The 21,708-nt window shown below is 38.6% G+C and overlaps 1 protein-coding gene across 1 annotated transcript in view; it reads left to right on the top strand.

Annotated features, from left to right (window-relative positions):
• Positions 1-692: 692 nt before the first annotated feature.
• The window catches only part of ZFHX4 (zinc finger homeobox 4), a gene marked incomplete at its 5' end in the record, with an annotated part of 22,649 nt that continues 1,633 nt past the window's right edge, over positions 693-21,708 (top strand). Inside the window, 5 exons of the mRNA XM_010151370.1 lie at positions 693-809; positions 7,055-7,188; positions 7,342-7,542; positions 9,445-9,562; positions 10,393-15,789. Coding sequence (XP_010149672.1) covers positions 693-809; positions 7,055-7,188; positions 7,342-7,542; positions 9,445-9,562; positions 10,393-15,789 — 5,967 coding nt within the window. The remainder of the gene's footprint in view (positions 810-7,054; positions 7,189-7,341; positions 7,543-9,444; positions 9,563-10,392; positions 15,790-21,708) is intronic.

Here is a 21,708-nt window from a genome sequence, read left to right on the forward strand (position 1 = left end):
TAAATGGGCTTGAGTTACTGTGAAGATTTCCATGTAATCTAGCTGGTGTGAACACATAAGTGAGGTGTGGGTAAAGCTGCTTCCTCAGAAGCCATGTACCAAGGTGCATCATTTATCCCGAATGGCTCCCCCTGGAGACAAAATCTGAGACTTCTCCCGCAAAGCCAGAGGTTTTTATTTAATAGAGGACCTAATACCTAATACTTACTTACTGCAATTAGCGGGATACTGCTGCACTAATAGGATTTATATGTGAATTCCCCTCACCCTTTTTTTTTCTTTTTCTTTTTTTTTTTTTGGCTCCAAGATGCATTTTTACATGTGCTGGCTTTTGTTTTGGCCTGTGTGCTGTGTGTATGTGCATGCGTGTGCGTGTGTTTTAACACAAATCGTTTCTAGCCAAAGAATATGAAAGGACAGGCTTTAAATCTGTCACAGTGGTGGAAAGCGGGTACTCTGATAAAGACAGAGTCAGATTTTCTGGATAGATTTTGAAATATTACAAATTATTTGTAATTAAGTCCAACCTCTTCAACGTGCTGTTCTTTCCCTTTCCCTTTTCTTCCTCCCACTCCTTCTTTCCTCTATTTTGCCACCTTTTTGTGCTTTTCTTATTAAAGGACGTATTTTTCAAATGCTGCTAGATGGTCACTGAGTTTGTTTCCTAATATAATTTCTGTGCTTATCCACAGAAGAACAAGGTGAAGATACAGAAGGGTCTGCTAAAAGTACATCAGTGGCTGTTGCTGATGATAAAGACTCAAGTGAGAGAGACAATAGTGAAGGCAAAAAATCTTGTAAAGACTCTGGTAAGATGCTAGAATTTTGTCTTCCCCCTTTTTTAACTTATGAAATGCTCTTTCGTTTTAAACTGTCTGGACATTCCCACTACTATTCATTGCATGTGCATTTTGCATGTGATTTCTATCAGTAGCCTCCCATTGACCTATTTTTAATCATAACCATCTGACAGGATAGATGCGGATAAGTTGAAGAATATTACAGGACGACCAGCGAGATTATTTTTTAATCAAATCAGTTTGTGTGCTTGTAATTTTTTAAGCGCCTTTCATTAATCTTAGCTGTACTTGTGATTCCTCTGATGGCATATTAATTTTTCATAAGCATAGGATTAGGTACCACTTGAATTTTTTCTTCAATCAAGTTTTGCCCCCCTTTTAACCCAAAGAATGTGGGGTTTTTCGTTATTATTATTTTTTGTTCTTGGTCTCTGATCAGTTACTCCCAAGAATCTGGCCTCTTCCTGGGCATTTATTTGAGGCATTTTGAAAAAAATACACAAAATCCAGTGAAAAAGTTTACAGATGATTCAGCCTAAGAAAGAGGAAATATCATTGAAAACGGATTACGGGTTGGGTAATTTTGATCTCCTGGAATAGACAAAGCCCAGTAATGAAAGCTACTGTCTTTGAAAACAAACCCCCTATGTCATGACATTTACTTGTGCACAAACAAACCCAGGGCCAGCATCTGGTGTAGATACCCAAGGCTTTTTCTGTGTTTGATTTGGCAAATATGTGACTTCATCCATGCTTTTTATGTATGAGATGGAAATCTATGGTCACAATGAATATTACATTGGCTACTTTTGCTGCACGCTATACCTACTTACATTATGTTGGATTCACTGAAGCAGAAGAAGTGCTGAAACAGGTTGAAGCCTATTAGTTTCAGGTAGTCATATATCTTTCCCTTGTATGCCAATGACAGCAGCATACAAAGGAGGTTGTAGTCTCCATAAAGACGTACTGTTGTAGAGAAAATACCATTTTACGTATGAATCTCTTTACACCCAAATTCTCCCATACTGTAATTTGTTTTTTACATATTAAACATATCTGGTTGTATTTTTTAAAAAAAATATTATAGACGGCCCTTTCTATGCTGAATCAATTCAGAAGACTGACTTAAAGATTAAAGCTTCCTTTCAGTTTGCTTGTTGACGTGCTAAGGTCAGTACCCATCACTGTTTAGAACCTCAGCTCCTCTTCAGTCGTTTTATTTTTTGAGATCAAGAGACTGAAGAAAGGCCGATGATGACAAGAATGATGTTGAGCAAGATCCTGCATTGTGGTTTAAAGTATATATCCCCCTTGGCTGGCTCTCTGACTTGGCAAAAACTGTCTGCAGTGCAATAAAGCCATGCTCCCAAGCCAACATAGGTCCTCCTGTGCTGTCTCATCGGGGGCTGTCCTGGACACACACTGAGGGGGATGACAGCCACCTGCAGCATTCATTTCCCACCATACACTCTGCCTAGGGGACACTGTGAAATGCTATCAGGTAGTTAGGTATCAGCCCTTTCTTTTTCTTAGGCAGGTCCCTTTATAGTTGTTCAAGAAAGAATATGGTATTAAAGCTCCAGCAAAAAAAAAAAATAGGATGGAATCTAGAAAAAAATACTGAAGGGGAATTCTCAAAATTCCATTAGGATTAGCTGCTCATAAGGGCCAAGTTTAATTAGGACAAACCTATATCCAGATGCCTACTGGGTGCACTACAAAAAACCAGCATAATTGTTCTGCATTCCCGTGCCAGCAATTACACAAATAACTTTGCAGTAAGATTCATATAAAAACAAGGGCTGAAATACACGATTGCCTTTGTGCTTTGCAGAGGATAGTTTGTACTGTAAAATCCTAAATCTTTTAGAAACTTTTTATTTTCCTAATCTAAATTAATTCTGCATATATAACATTCAGACCATCAACTTAGTTTTCACTCAGCTGACAAGTATTTCTAATGACTGCATAACTGCTTATGTATAATTGAATGTTAATTTGGGCTTTCTCATGAATTGAGTGTTGCAAGTCTTGCCAAAGAAATCTCAGGAAAACCAATAAATTAATCACAATACTAACAAGTTAGACAGGAAAGTGGTGTGACCCCTCTTTAGCATAGAATCTATTAGACAAGAAAGGATTAACATGTATTTAGTAACAGTATGTTTGTGTAAGCTGTTGTGCTGTATTGCTTACCTTATCTCAAGGAGTAGAGCTTTCAAAATGAGACTTGGCAATATGCAAGTTATATTTGTTGAATATTCATTCAGAACAGAAAAGCCTACTAATGCCTCATCTATATTGTCATTTAAATCTAGTGCCACTTTAGATTAATTATAATCCAAATTACAGCTCTATGCAGTGCAAGAATTAATACGGAATTTATCCAGATTAATACATTTGCATTGAAAATGTAATATGTCTCTGCCATGGCTAAGGGGAGCACTTTTTAATAAGGTAGTAAACACGAGGAAGGATGGAAATTAACCTTCATTATTGCAATGAAAATTATCCTTTCATTCTACTCTAATTAGAAAGAATACTCTACCAGTAATTATAATTTTAGAATTATTTTGAGGCTGAATAACATCATCTGACATGTCAGAAGTCTTAAATTATACAGTCTTTATCAAACGCATAGATTCATAAACAAGAAAATAGTATTTTGATTTTGGCGTTTCCAGGATTTTTTTTTCATTAATATATGTATTTTATTAACTTTCTCCTTCTTGTTAGTCACACAAACATTTTTACTTTTATTTTAAGGTTTAAAAAAAATTGCAAAGGTGATGACATCTGAATTGCAGTGAATTGTGTAATTTTTATATTAGCAATCTTACACAAGTCAAATAATTCTGTAACTGACGGGCAATCACTGACTAGTCTATTTTGTGACATTTATAATTAAACGAAGTTTTGGAGCTAGAAGTATTGAAATTACATTATTATTCTAAAAAGAATGCTGCATATTCTATATTATAAAATGAATTACAGATGTCTTTCAGAATTAGGGGGAAAAAACAACAAATAACATGTCTCAGGAATGAAAAGTGTGTATTTAAAACTCAGATAACAACTGGATTTACACTTTTCCTACAGCTGTCTAGTAAGAATAGCATGCCAGTGGAACATCTAGCTATGACAACAGTGCCACATGGCATGTTCGGGTCCATAATCTTTTCTTTCCTCTCCCCCTCCTCCTTCAATACCCTTCCTATAAGACCATAACTTTATTCAGACTCCCTACAGGAAGCTCCTTAAAACAGTGAATTCAACACGGAAAGCAGAAAAATGATATAGCAAGACGAGGCACTGAGTTGTAATAGCTGGACCACTTGCTTGCTTAAGGAGCAAATCTCTGTTTTTGGCACGTATACTCTGGCTTCGGGGGGGTTTGGTCTTCACCACGCACAGGGGTGAGCGGTGTCCCCATGCCAGAGGGAAGAATCAACCCCTGGTTTTTTGCAAAGCTCACCATAAGTCGCAGACTCAGTTACTATACTATAGGCCAGATGTAACTTCGGTCGTTTAAGAAGTAACAGTGCTTGAGGTTGAATGAATCCAGAGCAACAACAACAACAAAAACAACAAAGCCTCTGTAAATTTCAACAGTTTATATAAATATCATAGGAAACATCGTAAAAAGCTGTGCTTTGTTATACATTTATTGACCCCAGCACAGTGTTTTATAACTCAACGTTTTTATTATATTAACCACAAAAGAAAATTTAACCAAAAAACCCTCTTGTTTTTATGGAAACAAGAACTATGTGTTTCATGATTATTATAGGCCCTTTGAAGTAATTAAGTTATTCCATCCTGTGGTGGAAGATGATGTGTAATATTAACCTTGTGTGTGCCCAGGCACACACAGGCACACACAGAGTGCACTCCAAGCTAAATTTCACTAGCAGTTAAATATCACTGCCAAGACACTGTTAAATGCATTTTGACAAGTGGATCTTGGAGCAGAATTTGAATCTTAATTTCTGTAACAACCTGTTGAGAACAATCTAGCATGATGAGGGGAAGAGAAGGCAGAATTGGTTTATTTTGATTTAAAATTCAACATCCTGTATAACAGCATCTGTTTAAACTAGCTGAGAATCTCGCTCCTTTGTCTTTGAAAAGGGACGTTTTAAAAGTGACTTATGATAAAGGTAAGAAACAAGTAGTCAACTGTTAGATGTTTTTGACCATTGGAAATGAAAAGGTTCATAATTTGGACCTATCCTAAAACCTGAGAAGCAACCTTTCTCTGTTAATATATTATGTTGCTTTTTTACTTCCTATAATTCTCACATAAAGACATTTAAATAATAACGGTGTATTGCCAAGTAAATACAGATAGGCCAGGGAGTGCTGTGAGTAATAAAATGATACCTTATGTGATTGCATCATGTAGATTTTACTTTTAGGCATCGCTAGTCCTTCAGGTCATCAGTACAGCTCTGACTGAGCAGTCTAAATGAGACCTCCAGGATCAGTTCCTGAGAATGTAAAAATTCAGTGGGGCTCCAGAAAGTGGCTTGTTCAGATATTAAACTGATGTTGACAAATTGGTCATTAAAAGTAGGGAAATATGGCAGGAATAAACTTTAATTTGAGCAAGAACATGCTAAAATTACTGATCTAAATTACACCAAAAGAAATAATTAGTAACTTAGGAATGAAAAACAATGTGTAGAGAAATCACCGTTAATTCAGAAGTCATAAAACATGTGGATTTGGGTTTTTTTTGTTTGTTTTTGTTTCTTTTTTTAAATGTCCTTCAGAAAATATCCCTGTATGATTCAATTTTCAATTGTTTAATATTGTACCATGAGGATTTGGTATTTACCTTGAAAACTGTTCTCTTATTTTACTTCTCTTTAACGTTGCTCTTGTAATACCAAATATTGCACGAAGTATTTATGAAAATAATAATAATACTAAAAAAATTTCTTGGTTTTGTCTACCGAAAAATACATGTATTTTCTTTGTTCATGTTTACATTGTTGACAAAACATCCATGACCTTATTTTAAAATTAATCCTAGGTTATTGTGCAATGAGGGGCAATTTGTTCATTTATATGAACCTTATGTGGATTGAAAAAAATCAAGATAAATCTTCATGCACAGCATACAATCAGATTACCCCTGGACTATATATTTACGTTGGGTCTGATAGCAATCAATGGTTTAGCTTCATTGCATTTCAAGATGTATTTGCACCCACTGTCCAGTGATAGTGTCCTCACCCTGGAAATAATTTAGTTGCAAATTGACTGGAAGATGGTGAAAATTGAAAGTTAAAATTAGAAATACTCATAATAAACAGCAGAAAAAAGGTCAGATGATGCCGCACTATGATGAGATTGGAATGGTTGGTAAATGAGGTTTTGTGTTTGTCGTGAGATGTATGTGACATGCCTACCCAATGCTCTTGTAATATCCAGCCTAGCAGAAGAGATTATCTGGCAAATTGACGCTGCAAAGAATTTTCTGATGGACTGGGAAATTAGAATTGCACTCTTTTCTTTGATGTGTGCAAGACTGGGCCGCATTACACAGCTAGTTCAGGCATAATATTAAATATAGTATTTAATACTTAATAGTAGAACTATCTACAGAAAACAATTATATTCTGGTTTTGATCACAAATGCCAGACTATAAAAATTCACAGTGTAAACATCTGAGGCAATCCCAAATGACTGATCTTTGTATATAATTAATATTAAGCTAGCTCTGAAATCCTGTTCTCCACAGTATTTCTTTTAAAGCCTCACAATATTTAGCTTCAGAATTGTAACCAGGAAGGAGTTATCAAAACAGCACAATAATCACATTGCTCAGACAGTTTAGAAAAGAGAGAGGGTAATTAAACAGCAGCAAATTAATTATTTTGGAAAACAGGATTTTTAAGCAAAAGCTGATTTGTTTTAATGTAATACACAAAATCATACTGTGCTGCTAAAGAAAGAACGTTATTGATTAATCTTTAAAGGCAACCTAAGGTTATCTAAACAGTAGAGAAGAGTCAATTTTAAAATGTATTTATAGAGTCTCCATCAAGGATAAAAGTGTATTTTCACCTTTGTGCTTAACAGAGTTGTTTTATTCAATTATATTTTTTCTCAGAACTTAAAAAAAAAAAAAGACCCTCAAAGACAATACAGACCTACAGACCTTTGGAATCACAGCCTCTTTGTAAACCAGGAAATTTTAAAGTTTAAAATATCTTCTTATAAAATTATGTTTTCGGAACAGGAATAGTCACACCAGAGAAGGAACCCAAAGTGAGCACTGTGGTAGGGACACAACAGCTTCTTCTGGCAAAAGAAGAGGATGGTGCAGCTAAAAAATCAAAGCCTCCAGAGGACAATAAATTTTGTCATGAGCAGGTAAAAGAAAATGTAACAATTTAATTGCATTCTAGAACTCTTTCAAATAACTCAAGAATGAAACAGAGATGATATGCTGTTAAAATAGCAGTATCAGCAAGTTATAAAAAGGACACTGACTAATAGCCTGCATCTTAATTTGATTTTTTTCAGTTCTATCAATGTCCTTATTGTAACTACAATAGTAGGGACCCAAATCGCATCCAGATGCATGTCCTGTCACAGCATTCGATGCAACCTGTCATCTGCTGCCCCCTCTGCCAGGATGTCCTCAGCAACAAAATGCATCTCCAGCTTCATTTGACCCATTTGCACAGTGTGTCCCCTGACTGTGTGGAGAAACTGCTCATGACAGTAAGTGTTCCAAATACCGATGCACATGCTACAGAAATGTACTCAGGCCTCTGGGCAATGTATTTGCTGTGTTACAGTATCCAAATACCCTGAGGAGGCGAGTGGGTCAGGACTCCTAGGTTCTGTTGCCACCTCATCCAGTCACTGATGCCCCTTGGGAAAATGCCTGAAGGTGGATTTCAAAGATGCTGAAAACCTGCAGCTCCTCATTGACGTTTACCTTGGAAAAATCAAGCTTGTCAATGTCTCTAAGTGCACCTGTAAATTGGGACTAATAATATCCAGGTCTCAGAGGTATTGTGACTCCTGTTTGTAAATAACGGGAGTTCCCCCTAGAATGTAGTTCCCACACGTAGAATTCCTTTGTATAGCTGGTCTGTACTTGCATTATATTACATGAAATTCACTGTAAAATATCAATAGTGGTGCTAGCTGGAGAACATGATTACCTTACTGTACAGAATGTCCTGTTTCTTACATTGTGCTTTTGCATAAAGATATTTTAGGTTTTTTGTTAATAAAATGTGAGTATGAAACAGAAAGGCAAGTCTGCGAAGAGGCAGCAATCCAGTAAGGTCAGTTCTTTAGGATATGGAATATCTGATTTCAAATACCTACCCTGAATCAGGCAGGGACTTGAACTGGCTTTTCCATGATTGGCATGAGTGCTATAACCAGCAAACTATTTCGAGGATGAATCCTATTTCAGCCTCACCAGGAAAATCCTGTTCTTCACTGCAAAATTGCACAAACCATGTAAAAATAATAAATTTCTGTGAGAAATAAAGACTCACCACCATTCAAAACAATTTCAGTAAAGACACAATCAGGTCTAGAAAGTATTTATTATTGCATTATAGGTTCATGTAGAAAACAGACCTTTCTAAGACAGCTTGATTATGGTTTTATTGCCATTTAGAAGGAAATGCACTTGGAAATCTCAAGCATCCACCGTCTTAAGGATTACTTTCTGTATTCAGACACCTCCTTCATTTATGTGGTTGTGGTTGTAGGCCTACCAACTCATTCCCAAGTAAAGTGGCACAAAAATAAGAAAGAATTGAAAGAGCTCCTGACTGAAGGTCTAAGCTTCCTTGTGCCTAGTGCTGATGAGCAAATACAGAATTGGGGATCCACAAAAGTTTTCTTTTTTTTTCTTTTCTTTCCTTGGTTTTCTACTAGCTATAGCTCTGCCAGACTCTGTAATTTCACCACCCCACAAGGAAAATTCTGTAGATATTTAACTCTCCCATACCCTTTTAGGAAACTGGAAAAATGTGGGGAAAAAACCCTCCCCACTGAGGATTATGAGCTTTCTTCTCAAGGTTTAGGTAAAGCAGTCAGAAGATACATATGCAACTGAGGACAAGAAAGAGAAAACTCTTTTTAAAATGGAAATATATTGCTATTTCTGTATGGAAATAAACTTACCATTTTTTTTCAAAGAGCATGGAAGGTTCAACGTTTGTTTAAAAAACAATACGGGTGAAGCAAAGTGGGAATGCCCTTAGTCAAGAACTGACTGATGACTGTATCTCAACATGATCTCCATCTTTCAGGATGTCCAAGGAGAATTCCCCTGGTAAATCTAACCTACCTGACATAGCCAGCAAAACCTTCTTTGTGGTGACACTGAGACCAATGAAATATTGAGTGTATGTAGTTCTGTAGTATTACCTTACTGTGGATTATTTTGAGTTGGTTGTCCACCAAGAGACACCCAAAGCTCTTGATTTGTGGTCTATCAGGAACCATTATCAAGGACTGAATCAAGTTCTCAGTTTAGTACTGGCAGTCTTTGATCTAGATATAGTGGATCTTTTGAACTGTAATTGCATACTGTTGTATAGTATTAAATAGTGTGACCTTTCCTGTAATAATACTATGTTCCTGGTTTCAAAGGTTCCTGTACCAGATGTCATGATGCCCAATAGTATGCTAATGACAGCAGCCTCTTCAGAGAAGTCTGAACGTGACACACCTGCAACCATTACAGCTGAGGGATCTGGGAAATATCCAGGTACGCAAGAAACTGCTCAAACATGTAAAGCTAGGTAAGGGTAATTTAGAAATTTAGAAAGCACTTGTTTCTTTCTCAATAAAGTGAATCCTTTTTTGGCTTGCATATAGCCAGAGAGATAAAAAGAGAAAAATAACAAGGGACCTGAATTTGGCTGACTGCACCCAAGCAGAGCTACTAAGATGCATGTGTATGCCATGTGTATGTGGCTTGTGGTAGTGGCCTAGCCACTCTGAAGGTAAGACCTTCCTTGTTTAACAAACAAATAAGATGCAATCCGAAAAGACAGTGGCACTTCCACCAGCATCGATGGGGAATGTTAGGCAAATAATGCTGCCTGCCTTTCCAATAGCAGGTTTCTTTTTCTGGACACTTATTGTACTCTGCTGGGAAGCTGCTTTGCTTCTTCTCACAGCATGCTCCTCCCTCTCTCCTTAGACCACTTCCCTCCTCCTTTCTAGTCACTTGTCCTACTTATTGACACCATTTCTAATCCCTCCCTCTTTCCTACTGGTTTGTTTCTTGTTCTTGTTCAGTGTTCTCATTGTACCAATAAAATCCTACCTTACGACAGAGAGAAACCCTGTGCCACTCCTGGACCAACTGCCCCAGCCAATCTGATCATCATGTTTGGATTTAATTACTTTTTCCTAACCTTCTGTTGGTAGCGTATGCTTTATTCTCTGGGGCAAGGATGGGTTGCTATACTTTGCTAGGCCAACACATGGCATGCCACGTGCCTCTCTTGATTTCTGATTAAAAAAATGCCATTAGTACCAGGTGCTATTCTCTTCTACTTGTGTAAAAGACACTCAACTTTCTTTAACTAGGTGAAAGTCCTGTGGATGAAAAAAGTACTCCTGGGATCGATGAATCAAAAACTGGCATGGAAATTAAGACCGAGGAACAGAAGCCACCTAAGGAATCTACTGAAACACCAGATTGGAATAAGAGCAGCAGTAAAGATATAAAGACCACTGACTCCATGACGGATCAGCTAAACGAACAGCAGAAGAAGCAGCAGCTCTCTGTTTCTGACCGCCATGTGTATAAGTACCGTTGTAACCATTGTAGCTTGGCTTTTAAGACTATGCAGAAGCTTCAGATACATTCCCAGTATCATGCTATTCGGGCAGCTACCATGTGTAGCCTTTGCCAACGTAGCTTCCGTACATTCCAGGCTTTAAAAAAACACTTGGAAGCAGGCCACCCTGAACTCAATGAAGCTGAACTTCAGCAGCTGTGTGCATCTTTACCTGTCAATGGTGAACTCTGGGCAGAAAGTGAAAATATGGCACAAGATGATCATGCACTAGAACAGGAAATAGAGAGAGATTATGAGATGGACCAGGAAGGTAAAGCAAGTCCTGTAGGAAGCGATAGTAGCTCTATTCCAGACGATATGGGCTCAGAACCAAAGCGGACCTTACCTTTTAGAAAAGGGCCAAATTTTACTATGGAAAAATTTCTAGATCCATCTCGCCCATATAAGTGTACAGTGTGTAAAGAGTCTTTCACCCAAAAGAACATTCTCTTGGTCCACTATAACTCAGTGTCCCATCTACATAAACTCAAAAAGGTTTTGCAGGAAGCATCAAGTCCTGTCCCTCAAGAAACCAATAGCAGCACCGACAACAAACCCTACAAATGCAGCATTTGTAATGTTGCGTATAGCCAAAGTTCTACATTGGAAATCCATATGAGATCTGTGCTTCATCAGACAAAGGCAAGGGCTGCAAAATTAGAACCAAGTGGTAATATAAGTAGTGGAAACAGTGTAGCAGGGAATGTTAATAGCCCTAGCCAAGGAATTCTAGAATCTATGAGCTTACCAGCAGTTAACAGCAAAGAACCACATTTAGATGCCAAAGAATTAAATAAAAAACAAGCTTCTGAACTAATTTCTGCTCAGCCTACACATCACCCACCCCAGTCACCAGCACAACTTCAAATGCAACTACAGCATGAACTGCAACAGCAAGCTGCATTCTTTCAACCCCAGTTTCTAAACCCAGCTTTTTTGCCTCACTTTCCAATGACACCAGAAGCACTGCTGCAGTTTCAACAGCCTCAATTCCTTTTCCCATTCTATATACCTGGAACAGAATTTAGCTTAAGCCCAGACCTGGGTTTGCCTGGTTCTGCCACATTTGGTATGCCTGGAATGGCTGGTATGACAGGGTCACTGCTAGAAGATTTGAAGCAGCAGATACAAACTCAGCATCATGTTGGCCAAACCCAGCTACAGATACTGCAGCAACAAGCACAACAGTATCAATCCACTCAACCCCAACTTCAGTCCCAAAAACAGCAGCAGCAAAGTAGCAAACTGATGAAAGCAGAGCAAAGTACCTTAGTAAGTACAGACTGCCAGCTGATAAAGGATATGCCATCATATAAGGAATCTGAAGAAATTTCTGAGAAACAAGAGAAGCCAAAGCAAGAGTTTACTAATGAGAATGAAGGACTAAAAGAAAACAAAGATATGAAGAAAACAAAATCCTCAGAACCAGGCATTCCACCACCCAGAATAGCTTCTGGAGCAAGGGGGAATGCAGCCAAGGCTTTGTTGGAGAACTTTGGGTTTGAGTTAGTTATCCAATACAATGAGAACAGACAAAAAGTGCAGAAAAAAAGCAAGACCAGCGATGGTGAAAACACAGACAAACTGGAATGTGGAACCTGCAGTAAACTCTTTTCCAACATTCTTATTCTGAAGAGTCATCAAGAACATGTGCATGGACAGTTTTTTCCATATGGAGCACTAGAAAAGTTTGCCCGACAGTACAGGGAGGCATATGACAAGCTTTATCCAATTTCACCATCTTCTCCAGAAACACCGCCGCCTCCACCTCCGCCTCCTCCGCCGCCACCACCTCCTCCTCCTCCAACTCCTTCTCAGCCTTCTTCAGCTGGGGCTGGAAAAATACAAAACACAACTCCCACTCCTTTGCAAGCTCCACCACCCACACCACCACCACCGCCTCCTCCACCACCACCACCTCCACCTCCACCACCACCACCATCAGCCCCACCTCAAGTCCAGCTCCCCGTTTCACTTGATCTCCCGCTTTTCCCTCCAATTATGATGCAGCCAGTGCAACATCCTGCATTGCCTCCTCAGCTTGCCCTCCAGTTGCCACCAATGGATACTTTATCTGCAGACCTTACCCAGCTCTGTCAGCAGCAGCTGGGATTAGATCCCAATTTCCTGCGGCACTCTCAGTTCAAGCGCCCACGTACAAGAATCACAGATGACCAGTTAAAAATCTTGCGGGCTTATTTTGATATTAACAATTCTCCAAGTGAAGAGCAGATCCAAGAAATGGCTGAGAAATCTGGTCTTTCACAGAAAGTGATCAAGCACTGGTTTCGTAATACGCTGTTTAAAGAACGACAGAGAAATAAAGATTCTCCATATAACTTCAGTAATCCTCCCATAACAGTATTGGAAGATATCAGAATAGATCCTCAACCTTCAGCTGTAGAACCTTACAAGTCTGACGCATCTTTCAGCAAGAGGTCGTCTAGGACGCGGTTTACTGACTACCAGCTTCGTGTCCTCCAAGACTTCTTTGACACAAATGCTTATCCAAAGGATGATGAAATTGAACAACTTTCAACTGTACTTAACCTACCTACTCGAGTTATTGTCGTGTGGTTCCAAAATGCACGACAAAAAGCTCGCAAAAGTTATGAAAATCAAGCTGAAACTAAAGACAATGAGAAAAGGGAACTGACGAATGAGCGTTACATTCGAACAAGCAACATGCAATATCAGTGCAAAAAGTGCAGTGTGGTTTTTCCCAGGATCTTTGATTTGATTACACACCAGAAAAAGCAGTGTTATAAAGATGAAGATGACGATGCTCAAGACGAAAGTCAAACTGAAGATTCTATGGATGCCTCCGATCAAACAGTGTATAAGAACTGCACAGTTTCTGGCCAAAATGACTCAGCAAAAAGCCTGGCAGTTACAGCAGCAAGCTCTGGCTCTGGTTCTAGTACTCCTTTGATTCCATCACCCAAACCAGAACCTGAGAAGGCTTCTCCTAAACCAGAGTCCACAGAAAAACCAAAACAAAATGAAACTATCTCCAAGCAGACTGATGCAACTTCCCAAAGCACCAAACCAGTACAGCCTACTCCAGTAACCCCTTCTGACCCTCAGCCCTCAGCTTCTCAACCACAGCAACAAAAACAAACACAAATAGTAGGGAGACCTTCTTCTGCATCACAAACGACTCCCGTTCCTTCCAGTCCTTTACCAATTTCAATGACTTCTCTACAGAACAGTCTACCTCCTCAGTTACTACAGTACCAATGTGACCAGTGTACAGTTGCCTTTCCAACCCTAGAACTTTGGCAAGAGCACCAGCACATGCATTTCCTAGCAGCCCAAAACCAATTTCTTCACTCACAGTTTTTAGAAAGACCAATGGATATGCCCTATATGATATTTGACCCCAATAATCCTTTGATGACTGGACAGTTACTTAACAGTTCTCTTGCTCAGATGCCACCACAAACTGGCTCATCACATACGGCACACCCTGCTACAGTTTCTGGTTCCCTGAAACGAAAATTAGATGATAAAGAAGACAATAACTGTAGTGAGAAAGAGGGAGGAAACAGTGGAGAAGATCAACATCGTGATAAGCGTTTAAGAACTACAATTACTCCAGAGCAGCTGGAAATACTCTATGAAAAGTACTTACTAGATTCTAACCCCACCAGAAAGATGCTAGATCACATTGCACGTGAAGTGGGACTGAAAAAGAGAGTTGTACAAGTCTGGTTTCAGAACACAAGAGCCCGAGAAAGAAAGGGACAATTCCGTGCAGTTGGTCCAGCCCAGTCCCATAAAAGGTGTCCTTTTTGTCGAGCTCTGTTTAAGGCAAAATCAGCTTTAGAAAGTCACATTCGCTCTCGACATTGGAATGAAGGGAAACAGGCTGGTTATAGTTTGCCTCCGAGTCCCTTGATATCAACTGAAGATGGAGGAGAAAGTCCACAGAAATACATATTTTTTGATTACCCATCACTGTCATTAGCAAAAAATGAATTATCAAGTGAAAATGAATTAGCCTCCACTGTATCAACCCCTGTTAGCAAAACTGCAGAAATGTCGCCGAAGAACCTCTTAAGTCCTTCTTCTTTCAAAGCAGAGTCTAGTGAGGATATAGAAAATTTGAATGCCCCTCCTGCTGACTCTGGATATGACCAAAACAAGACTGACTTTGATGAGACTTCATCAATTAATACTGCAATCAGTGATGCCACAACAGGGGATGAGGGGAACAATGAAATGGAAAGCACGACTGGCAGTTCAGGGGATGCAAAACCTGCATCACCTCCCAAAGAACCAAAAACGCTCGTGAACGACACGCTACCAAAACCTGCAACTACACCTACAAATGAGAATAACGAGGATAAATTTCTCTTTTCCCTAACAAGCCCCTCAATACATTTCAGTGAAAAAGATGGTGATCATGACCAAAGTTACTACATTACTGATGACCCTGATGATAATGCCGACCGCAGTGAAACTTCAAGCATAGCTGATCCAAGTTCACCTAACCCATTTGGAGCTAGCAATCCCTTTAAATCCAAAAGCAGTGATCGGCCAGGCCACAAACGTTTCCGAACACAAATGAGTAACCTCCAGCTTAAAGTTCTCAAGGCTTGCTTTAGTGACTACCGGACTCCAACCATGCAGGAATGTGAAATGCTAGGGAATGAGATTGGCCTGCCCAAACGTGTGGTCCAGGTCTGGTTTCAGAATGCCCGGGCTAAAGAAAAGAAGTTCAAAATTAACATAGGGAAGCCATTTATGATAAATCAGACTGGACCTGATGGGACAAAACCAGAATGTTCTCTATGTGGCGTGAAATATTCTGCACGTTTGTCCATAAGAGATCATATCTTTTCCAAACAACATATTACAAAAGTGAGAGAAACTGTGGGAAGTCAGCTAGATCGAGAGAAAGATTATTTAGCTCCTACAACAGTTAGACAGCTGATGGCACAGCAAGAACTGGATCGCATAAAGAAGGCTACTGATGTGCTAGGATTAACAGTACAGCAGCCAGGCATGATGGACAGCAGTTCTCTTCATGGTATCAGTTTGCCAGCAGCTTATCCAGGACTCCCTGGCCTTCCTCCTGTTCTTCTGCCTGGAATGAATGGTCCATCCTCCTTACCTGGATTTCCACAAAGTTCAAACAGTAAGTCTATAAGGGGGTGATTTTCTTATTTCATTAGTTTGATCATCCTGCATAGTCATCATCCCCTTCTAAAACACAGCATATTATACATTCTTACCATGTTTGTGAGACTGGTCTGAGTAGCTAAAAAGTAATGCTATGAGATGTACTCAGAGCAATTCTTAATCATCGCTGTAGCCTGGATGCTACCTCTGATTAAAAAAAAAAAAAAAAAAAATCTTAATTAAAATCTAATTGACAGAAATGGTTTTAGTTCATATTAGGCTTCTGTAACAAAAACAATATGCCAGTAGTTTTGTTATGCTTTTTTTGTTTGTTCTGAATGACACTCCTTGAGGTAAAACTTAGGATAGAATTTTGTATGTAAACTTTTTGCATGCAAATATTTAAAGTAACATCTGATGAAGCACAAAACAGTAATTCCCACATTATTAGTTCATCAGGCATTTGGTCCACCCTTTAGACAAGTCCAATCTGTTGCTTAATTCAGAATAAATATTTAAAATAGAATGCTGCCCAAGACTCTCCATAATATTTCTGAATAATTGCCTGCTAAAATAAGAAGGTTTTTGTTGAAGGTGATTTGTAATGGCAGTTTCACTGTGCTCCAAACTCCAAGAGCTGCTGAATATCTCCTTCCCCTAGTTTGTAAAGTCATTGCAGACATGTACCGCTTCATTTGGGCTTGCACTTTTAACAGAACCTGTAACTCTGTTTTACTGACTGGTTTGACTCTGTTTTGAATCTGGTTTTTGTTCAGGTAAGAAAGCACTTCCTCCTACAATGAGTCTTACTGAAGTTAGGGAATCAGATTTACAGCAGAATTACTTGTTTAGTCCTCAAAGAACGAACCTAATTTATTTTCTTGTTTTAGGCTCTAATTCTGCAGTCAAAGTTCATTGTGAGTGCAGCCTTGCAGATTGAAGCTCTCCCATTCACCTTCCAATCTCCACATTCATATCAAACATATGCACAGCAGAGTTAGGGAGCAGGTTAAAACCCCCCAGCTCATTTTATCCAGTAATTCCACTTGCTGTTGGTCTCTAAACTTTGATTAAGAAAGCAACTCACTTTGGCAAGTAAGTTAGGGGCTTACTCACCAGTGTTGTTAGACATGGTAAGACTGAAGCAATGTCTTCTCTGCTACTGAGCTCTGCTTTGATTGATGATCATCATGTTATTGTTTCCCTAAGTGGTGGTCAAAGCATCTTGTTTTTCTCTTCATTGGATCAGAATGGCTTTCCTTTCACAATGGAGTCTCTGGCTGAGTGCCCTCTGGCTTTTGTCGAACGGTTATTGGCACAGAGAGTGCATATAAAGGAAATATAAAGTTGCTATATTTCCTTCTTAATGGCATACAGTGTCCAGGTCCAAAAATGACTGGTCATTGTTCATCAAAATTATAGATATGGTTTCTCCATATAACTTCACCAAATAGCTTTGGTTAGGTTGACTTTCAGGTAAAATGGGCTCCAGAAAACTCAGGCTTTGTCTACGCTACTAAATGAAATATGCTTGGGAAGATATTACCACATTCATTTACTCTCACATCCAGGGGATCCCCATGCAAAGTGAGTCTTGGGAATGGTTGTGGACTCATGGTTGCCTCTCACCTGTTCTCAGTAATTGTTTAGGAGAATGCTAGTTGGCCCATGCCAAAACAGTGCCAGGGACCATTCTTACCGCGTAACTTTACAGATGGCTTACTTTCAGTTTTTGGGAAGTGTTTCCTGGTACTGTTTGGCTTGCCAGTATCAATATAGCCTCAGAGGCCTCTTAATAATAGAGGACAACTGGTCCATAATAGTTCAATTTTCAGATATTCTAATTTCTGCCAAATATCTCTTCTTTGACATAAATTTAAATCATTAGTACCACAGCATATACAGTGCAGTGCCAATTGAGATGGATTTTTACCCCCTTTCATCCTGCATCTTAAGGTTAATTAGCCCATTGTGGGCAAAATCCACCGTGTAAACTAGATAGTAGAATCTCATTGTTAACTTTTTCTTCTGCCACATGCTAAATAGCCCCTACATTCCCTTTTTGTTGCCTGGCAAATACTTGGATGCATAAATCTCCATTCCCTAATGATACATAATGGAGCAGTCATAGTGAATGAAAAAAAATAAATTATTTTAATCATTCATCATAGAAAAAAAATAATATACTCAATGTTCTCCAGTACGTGCTCAACAGTAATGTTTTCTGCACCTGATTAACCCATTTCCATTTTCTTCTCTACCCTGTTTTGGCTGATGATAGTTCACATTCATATCTGATGCTAAGAATTGCTTAAGAAGTATCTTTTTGGAATCAAGCTTTCAAGCCAGATTTCTTTGGCTACAGTTCTTTAGCAGCATGTATGTTATCAGCCAGCAGACAGTTGTTCTGCATCATTCTTTGCATGAAGGATTTTCTGAAGGTAACTCCCTGACAACTCACTATCCTGTACTTCAAGTCTACTTCTTGTGAATTCCACTGCATGTGTGTAATTTCTTCTCTTTTGGACCCAATCCCGAAACTACACTTCAGAAGAAGTCTCCCTGGGATGCCTGATATTAAAATATTTACCTGTTTTCACTGATGCTTACAGGGTTGGTAACTCTATTTCCTGTGGCAGAGCTCATCCATCCTGTCCTAAGTGTTTGTTTAAAGGGCAATGTCAACAGTAGCAAGATCCTCACTTTCAACGAATACATTTGATGTTTGCTAAGACAGGGAACTAGTGAAACTATAATGGCAAATATCACATTTAAAATTTGGTTTTGTGTTTTCTCTTTACTCACATTAGACAGAGAAATTAGCATGATTAATTTCACTGGATAATACCAGTTTATGAAGGATTTCCTTTTCAGATTCTTTTATCCAGTATTGTTTATGGGTTTCCAAAAAGGTACAAAACGCAATTAAATTTTACAAAATGCTGTTCTTTGTTAAATGCAATATTTGCTTTTACAAAAGTTTTGAAACGGAACACTAGAAAGTAATGCTAAATCACAAAAGATGGAAATAGTCAAACTACAGTTCATTTTTATCTTCTTTATGTAGTGCTCAAACTGGACTTTTTCTTACAAAGATTATTAGATTTGTCAAAATAAGGTAGCTCCATTTCTGAATGAAATGATCCACTAACTGTATATTCAATTATTTCATCCTAAACAAAGCAGGGTTTAATGTCAGAATTATTGTGTGACTCTAGGATGATATATCCAAGAATCCTCTCACCTGTGGGATATGTTTCTCTTGATAACGTACTTATGCTATCTTGTGAGTATCAAATGCTGAGCAAGGTCTCAAAATTACTGCTATGTTTGCTCAGCATAATTCCTAATAATTTGGTGGAATCCTAATTTATACAGAATCTTAGTTCTGGCTCGTCTTTGTTCTTCAAGCCCCTTATTTTCTGGGTGACTGTACACAGAAGACTTCACCTGCTGTTTTCAGCTGTTCTTAAAATTCACATTCTCTTTTCTTCTTAGCTTTGTGGTTTTTTTGCCTGTGATCCCTTGCAGAAAACTAGTGCTTCATCTTGCTTCTAGCTATTAATACTGGTTCTATGAACCTTTTAATGTCATCATCATTACCATAGGTTCTTTGCACATCACTTAAGCCTGCCTTGAAGATTCACAGCAGCTTTTTCCAAGAATGCACACATCACTGCCTAACATGTACTTAGTGGTTTTTGAAATCTTATCAAGAGAGAAATTTGATTCAGCAGCAATTACTTTCTTTCTTATTAGGGCACTAAATTCTGTTCTCTGCTTGCTTTTGGCCCATTGGTAGCAGTTTCATTTTTTATATTTTTAGCCCTCTGATTCCTCCAAGAGAAAAAGAAGTCACTCCTCTTTGATAGTCACTTAAAAGAATTAGCAGGATTAGAATGTTCAGTGAATTTTCTATTCTACACCTCCCATGCCTGAAAATGGAGAGTTAGTTTCATTGAGTTTTCTTCATTTAGTTTTGGAAACTCTCAGTTCCACATTTAACATCCAGTGAAACAAGTGGATATCACTATTCTATTGCAGCCTGTCTTGATATTTAACTGAATTTTGTGCATTTCAACTAAATTTCAAAGAATATCTGGAAAACAGAATAGAGCTTGGCTGCTGCGAGCATCATCAGTGTGAGTAGACTGAAGACAACCTGATGTGTAAGGGTTGAAAAGGTTAAGAATAGAAAGAAATCAGAAAAATCCTAAGTAGCTGACAAGCCCAAATAACCATGACAAAGCTGGGGCAGCAGTTCACACTAATTGCATCATTCAAGCATTTTCCATCTACAGTATTTATCATTTAATGTATTTTCAGCAGACTCAACACACAATTGCCTGTGACTTCCTGTTGAAAGCATAGGGGCAAGCAACAGCATCTTCGATGTTACTGTGCAGTAACTGTGGCAATTACCCACTTTTTAATTATCACTGTTGTGACTTGTTTCACTGTACTATCTAATCCATGCTCACAATGCATTTTAACTCCTTAGTGTTCCCTTACCATTAAATAGGAGTAATGACACGGTGACAAACATTAAATGGCCTCTTTGTTAAATCTGATAATTATTCCCTTTGAATCCTAATTGCTTTATTCCTAAGTAATGCTAAACACCTGGATATCCATGATTTAAACTTCATTCTTGTTCACTTCATTAGTGCTTCCTCGTAGCTAATACCTATCTAACCTCCATTACAGAGCCTGCATTTATTGTTCTCTTATCCGTGCGCTAGTAGGCTGTTCCCAGTGTTGCTTCATTTTTACAGTTCTGTGTGCATCACACACTTGGTATGCTCTTTTCTCTAGCAAACTTACTTGCCTGGAAAAAGGACAATGGGTGTAATGTACAGCCTCTTACAGTTAGTTGCCTTTTCTACCCCGTGCCATCATTTAATTTTCTGACCAACTATACATCTCACAGAAGCTGCTTTTTAATAGACTGTTATCAGCCACTGCACTATATCTGGTACTTGAAACAGAGAAAAGATTTCTTCCATTAAGTTATGAGGCATACTTCTTGTGTGCATGCACCCTCCAGACAGAATCAGTCCATCCTTAGGTTGCTTTCTCTAATGAGGTGGAGGACGTCATGCCTGCATGCTTCAAGTAAACCGAGAACAGCAGCGTTCCTGTGTCAAAGTACTTTAGTGCTATTACACTTGTTTCCCAGCGAATACGGCACTGACCTGATTGTCATGGTAAAGAAGAGCTCTGTTTAAACTCTCAAAAATGAAACTGTAAGCTGTGTGGTGTCCCAGTAATGAATAGCATTGACCTGATGGCTTGTTCTGCTAGTTTTTTTGAATGGTCATTTCCTGTTGATATTTACTTATCTAAACATCTTTCTTTCTTTATTATTATTGCATTTTCCCCCAGCAATTTGGATAAAGATTCCTTTTTATTTGAGAGCTAATTACTTGTAGTGAGCACCGTAATTACCAGGTTTCTTAGGTGAAGGATGTGTGGGTTATATCATCCCAGAGGCATGATAAAAATTAGTTAAAATGAACAACAAAGTAGAGATCTCTCAAAGTATCAATTAGAGGGAAGCACTCTCACTGTGCTTAATGCTTCTTTTCTAATAATCTACTGCTAAGCTGATGGAAGAAAATGGAACGAAAAAGGAGAGTTCTGTTTCTACAGGTATGGATCTGATCCTGCCAAGGGAGCTGGGTGGACTTGCCCTGCTTTTTGGGGGACTTTTCTATAGGCAGAGTGTCATGCATGAACCTCATGCCAATAGACTCAGGATTATAAAATGAATAAAAGCTGTTGGTTTTTCTGTATATTGTGTATTATGAATTTAAGCCTCTAAGACTCACACAAATGTACTAAAGGCCATTTTAAAATGTGGTGTATTCATGCCATAGGTAATTCTGGAACACGCGAGAAATGCTGAATGTTACAAGATGTTATTTTGCCTTGT

This window comes from Eurypyga helias, unplaced genomic scaffold (assembly GCF_000690775.1).
Source record: "Eurypyga helias isolate BGI_N326 unplaced genomic scaffold, ASM69077v1 scaffold9905, whole genome shotgun sequence".
Lineage (NCBI taxonomy): Eukaryota > Metazoa > Chordata > Aves > Eurypygiformes > Eurypygidae > Eurypyga > Eurypyga helias.